This window comes from Cicer arietinum, chromosome 2 (genome assembly GCF_000331145.2).
Source record: "Cicer arietinum cultivar CDC Frontier isolate Library 1 chromosome 2, Cicar.CDCFrontier_v2.0, whole genome shotgun sequence".
Lineage (NCBI taxonomy): Eukaryota > Viridiplantae > Streptophyta > Magnoliopsida > Fabales > Fabaceae > Cicer > Cicer arietinum.
The window spans coordinates 2224849-2242137 of NC_021161.2; the positions used below are offsets into that span (position 1 = coordinate 2224849).

Consider the following 17289-nt stretch of genomic DNA (forward strand, 5'->3'; position numbering starts at 1 on the left):
ATATACGTGTCCAAATTCAACGCACCTAAACTCTATCTTAGGAAAATTAATTATGAGCTTTGTAAGCAACACCTTTGCATATATAAGTTAAAATTAGCTTATGCATCTCAACTTTTTCACCAACTCACTCAATTTACTTTTTGAGAATATCTACAAGCATTCAAGGACTTTTTCGTAAGTTTAGAATTATAAACTTCTTTTGATTGAAAAAATCTCATAAGGTAAAAACTATTTCATATTAAGTTAAAGTACTTTTTATTGATTTATTTAAATTTATTTTATAACATAAACACTTATATGATTTTTTAGATGAATTTATAGAAATAGTTTGACATATTCATCAAATATTTTTAGTTTATTTTCATAAAAATTTCAATATAATTTTAAAAAAAATTAATAAACTATAAAAAAATAGATTTATTCTATTTTATCTTATGTTATAAAATTTATGTATAAACACTTATAGGATATACTTTTAATTTTTATATTATAATTATGTATAGACACTTATATGATATAATTTTACTTTTAATATTGAAGAGCTTCAATCACATTAACCAAGGTTGAGAGCCATATTTAGTTATTGTATTTTGTGATATACTTTTTGTTTTTTAGTTTATTTCTTTTCCCTAGTGAAAATTCACAAAAGTACAAATTTAATAAAGGCAAAAATAGGCAATCATAGTTTGTATAAGGTAAAATCCAAAATTAACTTAAGCTAGTTAAGCAGTTTAGTTCCTGCTAATAGCCCATTGGTTTTGGCCATTTTTGTTGTTTTTCTTTATGTCTTAATTGATAACTGATGTTAAGTATTGTGTTTTACTTTTAACATCTCCCTTCATGCCTTGGACAAAATGGCAAGGAAGATATCTTCCTCTCAAATCTTTCCCCAAAAATAAAATTAATCTATTTTGAGTCCGTTTGTTATAGATTATTTGAGAATTAAAAAATCATATTTGTTAACTAAAAAGTAGTTTTTTCTAAAAAAATATGATCTTTAAATCAATCAAAATTTATAAAAATTAGTTTTTTTCTAATTAAAATAAAAAATTGTTTCAAAAGCGTAGGAATAAAATTTGATTTTAACGCATGTGATAGATGAGAGAAAAGATTAGAAGAGTGAGTTTTCACTGATATAAATAAAAACAAATCAATTTCTACTTCATATGCAAAATTTAATATCTAAATTATTTTATTTAATAATCACTTTTATTTAAATCTTAAACAAACGATAATTTTAGAGACCAAAAATTGTTCAAAATTTTCATCAAAATCACTTAATTAGGAATTTTGGACTAAACATCAATAGTTTTTTTTTTTTTTAAACTAACAACATACTTAACCCCAATTAAAATAAAAAACATCATAGATCACACATATTTAGTTTGTATCATCACATAAAATAAAAGATTAAAAGAAGTGGCAATGACCAATTCATTATTACACTCACAGCATAGGATTATGATAAAATTCTCTTCACATTTAATCAATCATACACAAACCACAAATCTATGTATCACTCTTTGTCCAAGTCAAACAAGTTAAACCAATTACAAAGACTAAGAAACTGCCAAATGTTTGGATATAGAATCATAAATTATAAACAAAACAAATGAGTAAAACCAATTAAGATGACTTGGTCATACTCATAAACTCAACTAGTTCAAAGGTTCACTCACTATCCCTTCACATATATAAAAACACAAACTTTCTCAAAACAAATCACAAAACCAAACTTCAATTTCTTCTAAGAATATTCACTCATCTATAGCCTTAAACAAAACCAAATAAAACACATAGAGCTTAAAAGTGTTCAACATAATGGCTAGGAAGAGAAAAATTGTTGAAGTAGAAGAGAGAAATATATGTGATGGAAGCATAGTTTGGGATGAGATGATGAAAGAAGCTGCATCACTCGAAGGATCGAGGCGAACGCGAAAGCGATTCGTTGGTGTTAGGCAAAGGCCATCAGGTAGATGGGTAGCTGAGATCAAAGATACCATTCAAAAGATAAGAGTTTGGTTAGGAACATTTGATACAGCTGAAGAAGCTGCAAGAGCTTATGATGAGGCTGCTTGTTTGCTTCGAGGTGCGAACACTCGAACAAATTTTTGGCCTTGTTCTCAATCTTCAACTAGTCCTGCTCTTTCTTCAAAGATCACTAATCTCCTACTTCAAAGGCTCAGAGAAAGGAATATGAATAACTCTTATTCTTCGTTTTCTTCCTCAACTTGTTCCACTTCACTTATGATCAGTGACCTGATCAGGAGTTCAGGGGAGCATCAGGAGCAACAACAGACTAATGATCAGGACCAGGACCATCTGGTCCCGATGCAACAAGTAGATGTGTATGGAGATGGTTTGAAAGATTTCTCAATTGATCAATTCACCAATTTCCTTAATGATAACGAAGATTATAGCGCAAGCAACCATGATATCATCAATGACACTGCACAATTTGATTACATTTCGAGTAGTTTCGAGTCTTGTTTAACCGAAAAGGATGGCTGCAATAAGGCGGATGATATGGATATGGAATACAACAACAACAAATCAAACAATGTGACACAAACTTCAAGTGGTGATAGCAATTCATCAAGTGAAGAAGGAGAAGAAGGCAATGATTTTGATGTTCCGGATTTTCGATTTCTCGACAATATAGCTCCATCTAGTAGTTACTACTCACCTTTTGAGATTGCTGAAGAGATGGAGGAACCAGTGGAGGCAGAGAATTTAGGTGATGAGCCTTCAATGCTAAGAAATGTGATGAAAAGAATGAAATATGAGAGAAAATTTTCAGCTTCTCTTTATGCATTCAATGGAATACCTGAATGTTTGAAGTTGAAACTTGAATCAGGAAACACAAATGGAAGAGGAAATATAACTGATCAATTAATTACAAATCTTCAAGCATCATGTAGCAAAAACAGAATTGAAAAGAAAAAGAAGAAGAAGAATGAGGATGAGAAAATGGAAGAAAATCATGAAACATCAAATGAAATGGAAAGTTCTTCTTTGTCAAGTAATGATGGAGATCTTTTCCTATGGAATTCACTTGATCTTCCTCCTATTTGCTTTGTTAACTTACTTGAAAATGGTTCATTCAATTAGTTTTAATATTTGTTATTTATTCATTTCTATGCTTAATGTATGCTAATTGTCAACCAAATTATATGAATTTTAACATAAAGTTTGTAATAGCTAATTTCTAATGAAAGTATATTTTATTTTTATTCATTTTAGAAGTATCATGGAATCAGTGATTTAAAATGGAAACTCAGTAGATGGTGCATCTGTATTGAAATCATTTTTATACATTATACTAATTTTTTACAACAAAAGCTATCTCATCATCATTGGCATTTTACTATGTTTGACCAAAAGTATTGTCCAATATAAATTCATTCAACAACCTTAATTTTTATATATCACTTTCTGATACTCAGGATTTAAACCAAAAATAACAGCCTCAATAGTTTCAAGCTTTTAGATGAGTGTATTTGATGCTTAAGGGTGTAAACAAGTTGAACCAATTTGAACACTTTGCACACAAAAATGTGACTGTTTCTAAAACCTCAGGTCTGCTGCACTGCTTTTTTAAGTTATTATCCTTTCATAGTTTTGTCCTTCCTTAAAAGACGTCTTAATGGAAAAAGAAAATCAAATGTTTATAAATTATCTTTAAGCACGAATTCGAACCGATTTTTGGTGTAACAAACGATTTTGTCCTTAGTTAAAAGACGTCTTAATGGAATAAGAAAAGTGAGTGTTTATAAACTATCTTTAGACTCAATTTCGATGAGATTTTAAGTGTAATAAGTTAGTTAACCCTCGTGAATGACTTCGGCTATCCTTGTAGTGTCAATGGTCCAACATCAAGTCTATTGTACCACTTTTCTGAAATATTGTCAGCTTGAAGCAGTTTAAACTCTTAAAATTTTATTATTTGTTAAAAGACATCTTCAGTGTGACGAAGAGAGTGAACGTTTATAAACTACAATTCATTTCAGTTACTAAGTGATTTGTGTACTTTTAGATACAGTTAATATCATAAAACGATAAGTTAAATTAATTATAGAGATTGAAACTTTGGATAGGACTAGTTAACATTTTTTATTTATTTATTTCATACCTTCAAATTATAATATTATATCAAATATATTTTGATAACAGCTGTTGAAAATTTGTATATTAAAGTATGAGACTACAATTCACAACTCCAAAATATTTTCATTGGTATCTACGGTTGCATTGGGATTCTTCTTGGTTTGAGGAAGCTTCCTCATACATCAAGATAAGACTCTATCACTAATAAGCACAATCAATTAAAAGCTCAAGATACAACTTTATATTAATATCTTGTACAAAATGTTATTAAAAGGTATATAGTATATCATTCTATTTTAGACTTCTAGTGAAATGGATTCATATGATTCCATAATTAGCTTCCACGTGGCATAAGAGCATTCCATTCCACAATGACATCTTCAATTACACATGTAGATTAAGTCAAACTTAATTATATTTAAGATTTTTCTAATTATTATTATAAAAATGAATAAACAACTCCCTAATTAGTTGTTCATTGCTAAGAAAGATGAAAGCATATTATATTATGCAAGCAATTGATTCTATTTGTGAGAATATAAAAAAAAGAAGCAGCACACTATTGAGAAAATGTTTGCAAGTGCTAAGTTTAATTCTAATTAATTGAAAAATTATAGTTCCATTATTTTCTTAATAAAAATATGTCATGCCCACTTTTTGGTGATTGGGACTTTGTAGTATTGAGGATAGTAAAATAGGATAATGTTTTTTTAGTAAAAGATTTGTTTGCGGTAGTTAATATCAAAGTGATGCATGATATCATAACTAAATAAATTGCGGTAGTTTATTGAATTTTATTTGTCTATATCAAAATCTTGTTTGAAGATGTCTTCTCTTTTTCGGAGTTCATTCTTTTCTTGCATTAGCTTTTGTATATAACATCTCGAATGATAAAATTTAGACAAAAAATTAATAAAATCTTAAATGTGTGCCTCTTAAGAAAATGTTGTATGCCATGTTTTCACTATTAAATTTACGTTCTTGAGCATTTGGTAGATTCACTTTTTTTATACACAAATTAGTAACATTTTTTACATATTGTAATATTAGTAATATTTATTAAATGTAACTAATGATATTTTAAATATTAAGAATATAAATTGGTGATATCGAACACTTGCTAAAATGTTACTAAATCCTAAATATGTTGTGGTTTTTGTTGGTTTCTAAATATTTTTTTAACAGAGATCCTATTTACTTTTTAAAATCAATAGAGGTTCCGTGTACCTTTGTACAAACTTCACACTATACTGTATGTCACACACTACAAAACGAGCAAGTTTATTCCTTTTTATTTTTCATACAAATACTGTATGTCACACACTAATAAATACTATTGCAAAGTATTTTTTTAGTTAATGTACACTTTCTGCTTTTTTATTCAAAAAATAACTTTCTACTTTCTGCTTTTTGGGCCTCATATTAATGTCTTTTCTTTTTAAGTAAAACTTGTTGGGCTAACACATGACTATGACTGAGGAAAGGCCCACCAAATTTGTGTTATGATCAGAGCCGGCACAATGGAGAGACGTGTAAAGCCCTTGCTTTAGGCCTCGCCAAAAATTGTTTTTTTAAATTAAATTTTTATAAAATATAAAGGCCTAATAATATATAATAAAAAATATTTTAACCTATACAGAAACAAGAAAGGCTTCAAAAAAAATTTTAATTTTTAAATTTGGACAGAATTATTATTTATTTGAATTGATATGTAAAATATTATAGTGAAACCTTCGTGTTAGCTTTTGTTGTCAACCGATAAAATCTTATATAAATTAAATAAAACATATTTTTATTACAAATTATTTAATATTTTTTTAATACAACTAAATTAGCTAACGAAGATAGTAGGGATAAGAGAAATAATAATTATAAATTGAGAAATTATGAGACAAAAAGTGAGCACATTGCTTATATTCAAAATATTAGTTATAAATTGAGAAATCATGAAACAAGTAGTAAACATATTGCTAACACGAGTTATTGGAGTGGTAGTATACAGACTATTTTCTTCTTCAACTAAAAGATGAAAAATTTTACATGAGTTCTTGACGTTGTTGTAGAATAGTTGAAATGTCTTCTTTTATTTTTTGAAGAATATAGAGAAAATAGATTTGAAAATACTATTAATTCTACTAAAGAAATTTTCTATAGTTATTAAATAAATTATTAATAATTTATTTAATAATTTTTTAAAAGGTTCTATCTAATAGTTTCGCTTTAGGTCTCTTAATGTATTAAGCTGGCCCTAACTATGATTGAAGTGATTACATATTTGACAAAACTTATCGATCAAATGATAAGTTTCATATTTTCTCTGCTTAAGTATTCGTCATCATTTTTTAACAACACAAATTCAATTACATCAAATGTCAATATTCTTATATCTAACATAGATAGTAAAATTCTTTTCAAAATGAATAATACTCGAATAATATGTAATGTCAAACAAACCTGTCGAATATAACCGAGTTGATGTATATAATTTTTCGTCCATACATTTAAATAAATTTTTTACAAATTTTTTTGGTAGAAACATACTCAATCTCGATAGTAGATAAGATAATTTTTACAACTAAAATTGTCGAGCCATAGTTTCTTCTATGATCATAAGTAAAGTAGTTCTTAGAGAATCAATATAAAGGTTTTGGAAGAAGCCATATAAAGTTTTTGAAGAAGGAAAAAAATGAGAAATTGAAAAATTCAACAAAACACGAAACTCTATAGCCTTAGCTTATAAATGTTTCAGCACATGCCTTAAGCTTCGCCTCATCTCCAATACCGTTAGAAGATTGCAACTTTAATACCTAAAAACAAAATAGTTCAAAGAAACATTAGTTGACCAAAACATATAGCCTTTTCCACCAAACAATTAGATTAAATAGCTGAATTGGTTTGAGGTAAGGGTTGAAGCAATTGAATGATTTTAAGAATCGAGTACAAATATTAGTAAATGAAAAAAATATCTATCAAATATTAATATTAATACAGATATTAAACACAACACTGATATGTCGACATCAATAATAAATTAAAAAAATGAAGTAATTAAATGTAATCAATGTGTCATTGTCGAAAATTGACACTTATCAGATACTGAGACACGTGTTCTATCAAAAATATTAGTGGTATAGAAAACAAATACCATTATAATAATTAATATACTTATCTTTTTCTACACATAAAAAAAAAAAACTAATATTAATATTTGTCTATTTAGATTGCCATTTTGCAAAGATATGTAGAAGACAATATTTAAACAAGAATTATCATGAACAAAAAATTAACAAAATTTGAGAACCAAAATATAAGAAAACACCAAACCTTTTTGGCTTGTTGCATTGTATCTTGTGGTGGCATTACCAAATAATGTGGCAGAGAAATAGTGAACCAAGGGTGTTGGTGTATTTCAAGTATAGTAATCCTCTTCATTGGATCCACCTCAAGCATCATTGATATCAAATCACTAGCACCAGGTGATAAATGACTAGAAAGACTGTATATACCACCCTATTGAAAATTGAGATTAATTTTAATATACTCTAGCATAAAAAATTTTAATCACAAATCACTATTTATATATCTTAAAATAAATAAATTAAATATTTTTAATAATCTAACGAATGTGATTAATTGATAAAATACAAAATATCTATACATAATTTAAAAGATAAATTTAATTTGAATTAAGAGATTTTCAAAATAAAACTATTTTACTCCGTGAATGTATAACCATTAACCTTTAATAATAATAATAATAATAAATTTGTACCTTTATTTTTTTGTAGAGGATGGGAATGTTTTCATCATCAAAAGGAAGAGAACCACATAGAAGAGCATATAAAATTACACCACAACTCCAAATATCTACTTTAGGTCCATCATATAATTTCCCAGAGATAACCTATGAAAAATAACATTTGGACTAAAAAATTAATATGAATCAATGGGAGTTGGAAAATATTGATTCTCAATTATAAAAACAGCAATAACACCACAATAAATATTTTACAAACCTCTGGAGCTGCATAGTTAGCACTTCCACAACTTGTCTTAAATAACTGACCATAATGTATAGTGTTGCTCAAGCCAAAATCACTAATCTTGATATTTAATTTTGAGTCCAAAAGTATATTTTCAACCTTTAAGTCTCTATGAACCACCATATTGTTGTGACAATACTCCACACCAGAGATTATCTGATTCCAAAACACAAATTTAATTATACAATTAACCATATAAGTTTCTAAATCCACCATGCATATTGCAATAGGGAGATTTTATTTTTCTTTTATAAATTGTGTATAGTATAAATTATTATTATTAATTAAAATGACACTAGTGTCTATAAAATGTAATTCAATAATAAAAATTTGTACCTGCTGAAAAAATTTGCGAGCTTCATCTTCTTGTAACCTACCCTTTTCTACTATATAATCAAAAAGCTCTCCAAATTCCATGTACTCCATAATAACATATATCTCTGTTGAGGTTTCTACCACCCCATAAACTTGTATTATGTGAGGATGACTTAACATTTTTAAAATATTAATTTCTCTTCTAACTGCAACAATTGAAGAATAAATTTTTTTATAAGCATAAATTGAATCAACCAATACATTCAAAGTCAGTTGTAGAGATTGACCATTATAAATTTAATAACTATATACATAGATAGTCTAATTAATGATATTTTATTATATTGTTACATAACAGTTTTACTTCTTAACATCTATTTACACTAGAGTATTGAAATTTGATTTGATATATGCGTAAATTTATTTACAGCATCGATGTATAGCTATTAAATTAAACTTGAATTTTTTTTATAAATAAATACGAATAAATTAGTGATTTTGTTAATTTTCGAAATTGAATTCGGAATCTTCTTAAAATTAAAATGGTATCCCTTAACTTAAAAATCGTTGATATGCAAAGGATACATACCTTTTTCTTCCATTTGTATGTTCTTTGTCCAACGGCAATTAATGATATAAATGGAAACTTTATGACCAGTCAATACATGCTCTGCAAATTTCACCTTGCCAAATGACCAATTGCAAAGTGTCTTTCCCAACTTATAATTTTTTAGATACAAATCCACACTTTCCCCACCACTGCTATTTGATCCCTCCATTTTTAAAATCTAGAGGAAAATTTATAATTGTGATCAAATAAAAAATGAATTTTGCTTTATATAAAAAAATTATTAAAATAAATAATTTTTTACATAGATTTTAAAATTATTTTTGTTTAAAAATTTAAACAAACTTCTAATTAGTTTAGAATTGAATCTGACAATTTTATGTTTGATTAAACAACACTAAACAAACTTGCAACCGTAGTTGCATACACAATTTAATGGTTTTCAAGCCTTTTACAACTATGTCACAATTGTGATTGAACTTTACCGCAATATCAAAGATTGTATTGCAACTACAACTACAATTTATAACACTCGTTGAAAGTGCAAAAGATAAAACATACTATTATGATAAAATAATAAAAGTTAACAAAAGGGAAGGGACTAATAATTGGTAAGAGTACCTGTAGTGGAAAAGTAGTACTTAAGATTGGTTAGAGACTAATAATTGAGTTTGATCAAACAGTGGAAAATTGGTATGAAAGGGAATAACCAAGAACCTATACAACGAATATACATATACATCTATATGAATTATATGATATTTAATTAATTATTTATGATGATGATGATAAAAATAGTAAAAGAAGGAACGAAAACTAAAATACAGTTATGTAATAAACAAATACAACTTGCGAAGAAAATAAAGAAGTGAAATTTTGTTCTAATTGGTTTGCGTCTCTTTTCGGTTAACAAGGCCGTACTTTTGTTTTCTAAGGCGTTATCATTGTTCATATTTATTTACTAGTACTTATCTACTTAGTTGATAAATACAAATATTCGCATGTTTTCACTTTCATGTTTTAAAAATCAGTTACATAAAATGATTTTAATAAAACCTTTTGAATCAAGTATCATCTATTTTGATTTTTTTCTTCTTCTAGTTTTAAAAACAAAAGAATTACAAATAGCTTTAGAATTACATATGACTTAACGTCTATGTAAAATTTTGTATCCCTGTCAATTACATTCTTCCTCAAAAACCATCATTCAGACATAAACTTCCAAATCAAATACATATTTGAATCTTTTCAATCAACAATAAGTATCATAAATATTTACAAATGACAACCAAAACAATTTCTAATAATAATAATAAATAATGAGCATTCAATTACATAAGTTGAACAGCAATCTGATGCAAGGGGAGCGGGGGAGAAAAGACTAATCTGCAAGCTAATGTTGAATGCAGATTTGGAAAACAGCCCCACAGCTCCCAAGTAATAAATAGTCAATTACATTAAGGTTCAATACCATTAATTAATAATAGATGTGTCTGATGATGGAAACTATTTTCCTTCCATAACATTCCCACACATTGTCACAGGATTGAGAAAAACTCAATTCACTGTGAAAAGGGAAGCGAAATACCATATTTAGGATTGCCTCATAATCATAATCACCCAAAATAAAAACTGGGGGTATACTAAAAGTACAAAATATAAGGTCAACCCATACTGAAAGGGCAATTATATGTACAACTTAAGCTTATTCACATGCAACATAGGACACCAATTCATGTCCCCCATGTGAGTGTACTATTTTTGAACACTAGAGAACACGGAGCTGTGCGAGGAAAGCGGCACAAAGATCCAAGAAAAGAAACTGGGGGCCCTCAACCCTTTGAAGATCAAGCAGATATTTCTCCTGAGTTTTGTAGAGCTGTAAAAGATATCAACACAAAATTACAGAAGAATTAGTAATCAACAAGAGAATATCAATCTGCAGACACATACAATACTAGTAAAGTATGAGTCGTGTATTTGTTTCCTTGTTAGCATTAATTTCCAAGCTGTAAATGGAGAAGCAATAACTAGTGGGTTATGGTTGAATGCAGTTGACGTCTTTTCTAATAGATTACCAAACACTATTTATGAGAAGAAATATTTGATAGGAAGTCCAAAGAACCAAAATATAGCAATAATGATGACTTAAAACATGTCAATCAAATAGTCTAGTACTCGAAAAATAGAAGATTGGAGGAAGGGAAAATTTTGAAGACTCTTCAACTGTGGCTTTAAACCATTAATGTTTGGCAAAGGGTTCTTCTGCTCATGAGCATCAGTGAATCAATGGCAATGAAAAATCAGTATTAAGTCTGTAATTAAACAATTCATTTAAATCTAAAATGCAACAAAGATTAGGGTTATCAGGATAACAACCTGCACTTCAAACTTGACTACATTTGACTTAGGAACAGCTTCATTCTCAATAATGCTGACATTTCCGAGGTAATTATTACTATGCACAGAATTGTTAACCATTCCTCCGTGATTATCAGGGATGCTAACAACCCATCTGCACTTCATGTTATAGTGTCCAATTTTTTTCCAACAGACATTCAATTCTTGCAGAGCTTTAAGGACCTCGGCCATTATTTCACGAGGTTGGGCTCGAGACTGTCACAAGTTAACAAACAGAACCAACAGCTTAAAGGCATCAGTTATAGGTAAAACAAGTACGTCTAAACTTCAATATTTCAGATGGCAACTAGTAGTGACAACAGATTAATACCAACAGGTGATGTGTTTACACCCAAAGAGAAAAAAGGAAGCACATAAGTAACAGAGTAATGCCATCAAACAACAAATTTGATAGTTCACACTCAAAAGAGAGACACAGATTCAGTTGAAACAATCACAGACATCCAACAATTATTGTATTAACAGCAAGGAATCCTAGCTGGTGATATGGTGGAATGAATTAAAGATGCTAAGCAATATAAAATCGTTAAGGAAACCAGATTCAATATGAAGAAGAAGAAAACTAAGTAAAATACGGCACCTGAAGCCCAAGGGCCCATTTTCTCTCAACAGGGAACTGTTGCCTCGTTCCTACTCCTTGATAATCCATATACCCTGAAAAGCGGTGTCCAACAACTGGAGAAGCAACTTCACTGGAGTGGACATGGTTCAAACCAGAATCCTGAGCAGTCACATTATAAAACCAAAACTAATGAGCTAAAATGACATAGTATCGAGCGGTCACATTAAATATCCTGTTCTAAAATGGCATACAAAGAAATAAAATAACAAGAATAGAAAACCTACAATTTCCATGGTAACAAACTACATAAACAACTATGTTCAAGCTAGGAAGATAAGTTTGAAGCACAATTTACTCATGAGAATACTATTTAGAGTGTAACAGGCAATTTTGAGACTGCTGCATATTCCCATGGGAATACAATTTAAAAGCAAGTTAAAAATGTGTTTCTAGCAACTATTAGATATAAGCTAAATGACTGAATCACTTACTAAAGACAAATAACTAATGAAAGTGTAAGTAATTGAAGAGAAAACAAACCCACCATTGTCTCTTGAAACTCAGCTCCGAGATAGCCAGTGGAAACACGAAAACGGTTGTCCAATAACAAATAGTAAGTTACAGTACCCTGAAATAAATTGACGGCATTAAGAAGCAACCTCTGGTAGGTACATAAGGTGCAAAATGAAGGAAACAAACCTCATTTTGTATCCTGTTGCTAAGGGACTCAACCAATTGATTCCTGTCAAATCCCTTATTTACCACCTCCTGAAGAATCTCCTCATCAATCTGCAAAACCACGGCATTAGTTTTGCAGTGATTAATACAAGAGCCATATTATAACACACAACCAATTGTAACTAGTGGGCCACAGAAACACAAAAAGAAAACCAAACCTTTTTGGCTTGTTGAAGTGTATCTGGTGGTGGCACCGCTAAATAACGCGGCAGACGAACTTGGAACCATGGGTGTTGTCGTATCTCAGGTATGGTCATCCTCTTCATGGGATCCACAACAAGAAGCCTTGGTATCAAATCTCTGGCACCAGGAGATAGATGACTAGGAAGTGTATATATCCCACCCTATAACAAAGGACAGGAGGAAGGAATACTTCAGAAGCAAAATAAAAATTATTTGTGAAGAGCATCATTTGAGAGATAAATGATAATCCTGCTTTGAATTATGGGGTTCTCAAAAGAAGAGTCATCCAATGGGTTAATTAAAAGTTTTTATTAATATTGCACTTTTAGCACATAAGACTGAACTGCCTTACATAATGAAATCCCTAGAGTAATGTATTGTAGATCATGCATCAAAACTCAGACAGATAAGAATCGTGAGATTGTGGAAGGAAAGGAGTGAAAATTTGATAGATGAGTAGGATTATATAAGTTTCAAGATGAAGGACCAAGGTTTGTCAAAATCAAGAGTCTATGTAAACAAAATGAAATCTTCATACTCATAAGAGTTTGCTTAATACAAAAGTAATTGATAACACTTCTATCTTAGTATTTAAACATAATTTAGCACTTTCATACTATGTGCATATTAAATATTCAACATTCGAACTTAGTAATAAAGAAAACCATACTCTGTAAACAAACACTAGACTGACCAAGACAAAACATGCACAAACATAGTATCATAACTCAAAATTGATAGACAAATTCATAAATCACAAGTTCACAACTCAGCACACAGGTTTAAAATTACTGAAGACTGGTGGGACTGGGTTCCTCTTGCTGGAGCTGGATTTAGCTTGCTAAAGCTAGGTTTAGCTCATCAAAGTTGAGTTCATTCACCTTGATGGCCTGCTGGGGTCATTGCAAACTTGGAACAATGGATTTGTTTGTGTCTTTTGGCTCATGACTTTGTTTATGTTGGGAGTTATGGGATTGAGACTAAATATACCATGGTTCACCTCATTGCAGACTGGTTCGCGTTGGGATACTAGATGTATCAGTGGAGTGCTACAACGGGGAGGTTAATGTTTTGTGTACTATGAATCCTTATCAAAGGTTCAGCTGCTGCATCATGAGTTTTTATAAAACACTAGACCATTGTAATTTCGGGCATGTCTGAGGAAATTAAACAACCAAGGGTGGTTATTTTCAATCATACTCAAACTCGTGAATCTATAAGAGTCTCCTCAGATTTGCACAAAAGCAATTTTATATGTGTGATCTCAATTTTGATGTGTAGAGTCATGAGCTCGTACAGTTCTATGAATTAACTCAAAAGTTTGACAAACATGTTTTCAACCATAGGCCTTTACCTCTCGATGGTTCCTTACCTTGCACTTATTTTCCTTTCGTCCAAATTCATCCGTTGCTACTGAACTCAATTAATTTAATACAGTTCTTGATTCTTTTAGTATTGTTACTAATATGTTATATCAGGACTTGGGGAATTAAGCATTATTTTCTCTTAGAAGTTAATAATGTAATGGTAAATCGCAGAACAATCGTAGTTTGTTCAAATTCTGTTATGCCATAGTGTGGCTATAGTTGGTATTTGAAACACTGCTAAAAACTCACAAAAACAAAGAGGAAAAATAAAAAATAAATTATACCTTTATTTTTTTAAAGAGGTTGGGAATATTTTCATCATCAAAAGGAAGAGTGCCACAGAGAAGAGCATATAAAATCACACCACAGCTCCAAACATCTACTTCAGGTCCAGCATATAATTTCCCAGAAATAACCTATAAATAGTAACAGATTGACCAAGAAAATGAATCATAGGATGAAGAAAATGTAGACTTTCAAAATTAACAATGATAATAATAACTTATTCAATAACAAATTTGCAATCCAAAGATGCACAAACCTCTGGAGCTGCATAGTTAGGACTTCCACAACTTGTCTTAAGAAAGTGACCATCACGCATGATGTTGCTCAAGCCAAAATCAGCAATCTTGACATTGCATTTTGAGTCCAAAAGTAAATTCTCAGGTTTCAGGTCTCTATGAACTACCATATTCCTGTGACAGTACTCCACACCAGAGATTATCTGCTTCCAAAATAGAAGTTGGCTTAAATACTCTGTGACAAGTATAAGTTTCTGATGTACACAAAACTGAAGATATTATACCTGCTGGAAGAAACTCCGGGCTTCATCTTCTTGCAACCTACCCTTTTCCACTATGTAATCAAAGAGCTCTCCAGATTTCACATATTCCATCACCACATATATGTCCGTAGGGGTTTCTACAACCTCATAAAGACGTATAATGTGATGATGCATGAACAATCTTAAAATTTTGATTTCCCTTCTCACTGCAACAAATTGAAGATAAAAAATATTATAAGCATATTTAATCAACCATTACTTAGTTGAACTAATCACAAATAAATTTGAACTATAACTTAAAAATTCAATCATCAATCTCCAAAATCCAAATACACAGAATATGTTCCTGAACCTATGCATACAAAATTATACTGAAAAAACTGGTAAAAACTACAAACAATTAAAATAAAGTCCAGCAATTTGATAGGGAGTAAGTATCATTGGGATTCAAAGATACAGACCTTTTTCTTCCATTTCCATGTTCTTTATCTTGCGGCGGTTAAGAATCTTTATGGCAACTTTATGACGAGTCAATACATGCTCTGCAATTTTCACCTTGCCAAAGGACCCAATGCCAAGTGTTTTTCCCATTTTATAATTTCGAAGAAACCCATTCGCACTTCCACCAGGGCCAGCTGTTCCGTCCATTTTTGAAATCTAGAGGAAAATACGGAAAGAAACAATATGAAACTTAAACAAGTCAAAGTAAATTAAATGGATACGCACATGCAAAACAGATCGAAGCAAATATTGGATATGAAATCAAATAAATAAATGATGGGATCATATGCAAAGTGGCAAAAAATCGCCACCAGATTTATAACAATTGTACAAATTTAATTGCCATCCACAGCATAATTTTACTCCAATAAGTTATAAATCCTAATTGTGTTTTAAAACACAATTAATGACTTACTTTGTTGAGTTAGTGGCATTTTTTACCCTTGCCAACCTTAAACAGTGTATATAATTGGATGCAAACAGGAATGATCACAGAAAACCAAATAAGAAGTATACTTATTTTCTTTATAAGGATCCACGATAGGTCGATAGCACATGAGGCCAAACAGAAAAGAGGAAACTGCAATTCAAATACGCCATGTAGCATAAAGGCGACAAAAACCCTCTAGGGTTTTAACCTTAAATCCACCTTTAAACCACTCTTCTAAAAAATCATCACCTCAGATAGATACCTCATTTCCTTTCCAGTTTCCACCACACTTACAACAATCTTCCCTCAATTGTTTCTACACAAACATAAACCCTACTTCCCCTTCTCAAAAACACATCCCCTAATACAGTTACTTCGATTCCTTTCCATCACACTTACAACAATCTTCTCTCAATTATTCTATACTAACATAAAATCCAACCCTCCTGAACAAATCTAATTCAATTTTCCATCTATAATGTCAGTGTTCAAAACCAACTCTTCACAATAAAATAAACACAGTTCAATTTTTCAAAAAAAAGAAACATACATACTTAAATAATCCTGAAAAAAAAAAGCAGAAGTTCTAGTTCTAACTGAATGAATACAAATTCAAATTCAAATAAAATCATATAAAAAAACCTTCTTCTATCTGTAAATAGTGTAAAACTTTATCTTCAGGTACAAAATTTCACAATTCATCAACGAATAAATCCAGATCCACAAAACGGAGACTCGAAACAGAATCTTCGAATCAAAACGACAAGAAAAATCACGAAACGCATAAAACGCATGCATGCAAATTCGAAATCAAAAGGACATAAAATTAGAAAGAAAAAAATAGAGAAGCGGGAATCCTCACCAGCGAGTAATCGAGAAAACGCAAGTTGAAGTATGAGAAAGAAATAGAGAGAGTGTAGAAACCCTAAAAAAAGTGTTGTGAATTGTGAATGAATGGAAAATAAACGTGACGATGATGAATGAATGAAGAAAAGCGTTGCTATGTTATTGTTGATGCTTCGATTGTATTGTGCTGAAGAAGAAGACAAAAAAAACGCTGCGTTTTTCACTCTCTTTTTCTTTTTTTACATTCCCCACGCAATTTGCTTCTTTTGTCCTTTTTTATACTTGTGTGTTTGTGGTGAATATAAGAATATTAATTTTTACTTTTGAAAAAATAAATGTTTTAAAAAAAAATTGATTTGCAAAGAATATTTTGTTGGTTTATTTAGTTCGAAAATTGTGGAGCTCACTTAAATTACCATAATGT

General features: G+C 30.1%; 3 protein-coding genes across 3 annotated transcripts; 1 reads left to right on the top strand and 2 right to left on the bottom strand.

Annotated features, from left to right (window-relative positions):
* Positions 1-1729: 1729 nt before the first annotated feature.
* On the top strand, positions 1730-3198 carry LOC101492601 (uncharacterized). Its single transcript, XM_004489437.4, has one exon. It carries the CDS (start codon positions 1822-1824, stop codon positions 3109-3111), a length of 1290 nt encoding a protein of 429 aa, XP_004489494.1. The 5' UTR covers positions 1730-1821; the 3' UTR covers positions 3112-3198.
* Positions 3199-6698: 3500 nt separating this feature from the next.
* On the bottom strand, positions 6699-9786 carry LOC101497339 (SNF1-related protein kinase catalytic subunit alpha KIN10-like). The gene is made up of 7 exons (XM_004489367.4): positions 9655-9786; positions 9055-9253; positions 8487-8671; positions 8124-8306; positions 7880-8011; positions 7432-7617; positions 6699-6914 (listed from the first exon to the last, which is right to left on the bottom strand). Exons 2-7 carry the CDS (start codon positions 9242-9244, stop codon positions 6837-6839), a joined length of 954 nt encoding a protein of 317 aa, XP_004489424.1. The 5' UTR covers positions 9245-9253; positions 9655-9786; the 3' UTR covers positions 6699-6836.
* Positions 9787-10315: 529 nt separating this feature from the next.
* On the bottom strand, positions 10316-17081 carry LOC101497668 (SNF1-related protein kinase catalytic subunit alpha KIN10-like). Its single transcript, XM_004489368.4, has 11 exons — positions 16882-17081; positions 15550-15745; positions 15110-15294; positions 14846-15028; positions 14589-14720; positions 12913-13098; positions 12716-12805; positions 12561-12644; positions 12035-12175; positions 11413-11649; positions 10316-10912 (listed from the first exon to the last, which is right to left on the bottom strand). The coding sequence occupies exons 2-11, from the start codon at positions 15734-15736 to the stop codon at positions 10802-10804; spliced, it is 1536 nt and encodes a 511-aa protein (XP_004489425.1). The 5' UTR covers positions 15737-15745; positions 16882-17081; the 3' UTR covers positions 10316-10801.
* Between the last annotated feature and the right edge of the window lie 208 nt (positions 17082-17289).

Coding starts and splice junctions, on each gene's coding strand:
- LOC101492601 (XM_004489437.4), top strand. CDS start 1,822: ATGGCTAGGAAGAGAAAAATTGTTGAAGTAGAAGAGAGAAATATATGT.
- LOC101497339 (XM_004489367.4), bottom strand. CDS start 9,244: ATGGAGGGATCAAATAGCAGTGGTGGGGAAAGTGTGGATTTGTATCTA. Junction 8,307..8,486: donor CTCGCAAATTTTTTCAGCAG/GTACAAATTTTT, acceptor TTTTGGAATCAG/ATAATCTCTGGTGTGGAGTA. Junction 6,915..7,431: donor CAATGCAACAAGCCAAAAAG/GTTTGGTGTTTT, acceptor TTTTGTTTTTAG/GTATTAAAGTTGCAATCTTC.
- LOC101497668 (XM_004489368.4), bottom strand. CDS start 15,736: ATGGACGGAACAGCTGGCCCTGGTGGAAGTGCGAATGGGTTTCTTCGA. Junction 13,099..14,588: donor ACCTCTTTAAAAAAATAAAG/GTATAATTTATT, acceptor CCTTTGTTATAG/GGTGGGATATATACACTTCC. Junction 10,913..11,412: donor TAGTCAAGTTTGAAGTGCAG/GTTGTTATCCTG, acceptor TATCTTTTACAG/CTCTACAAAACTCAGGAGAA.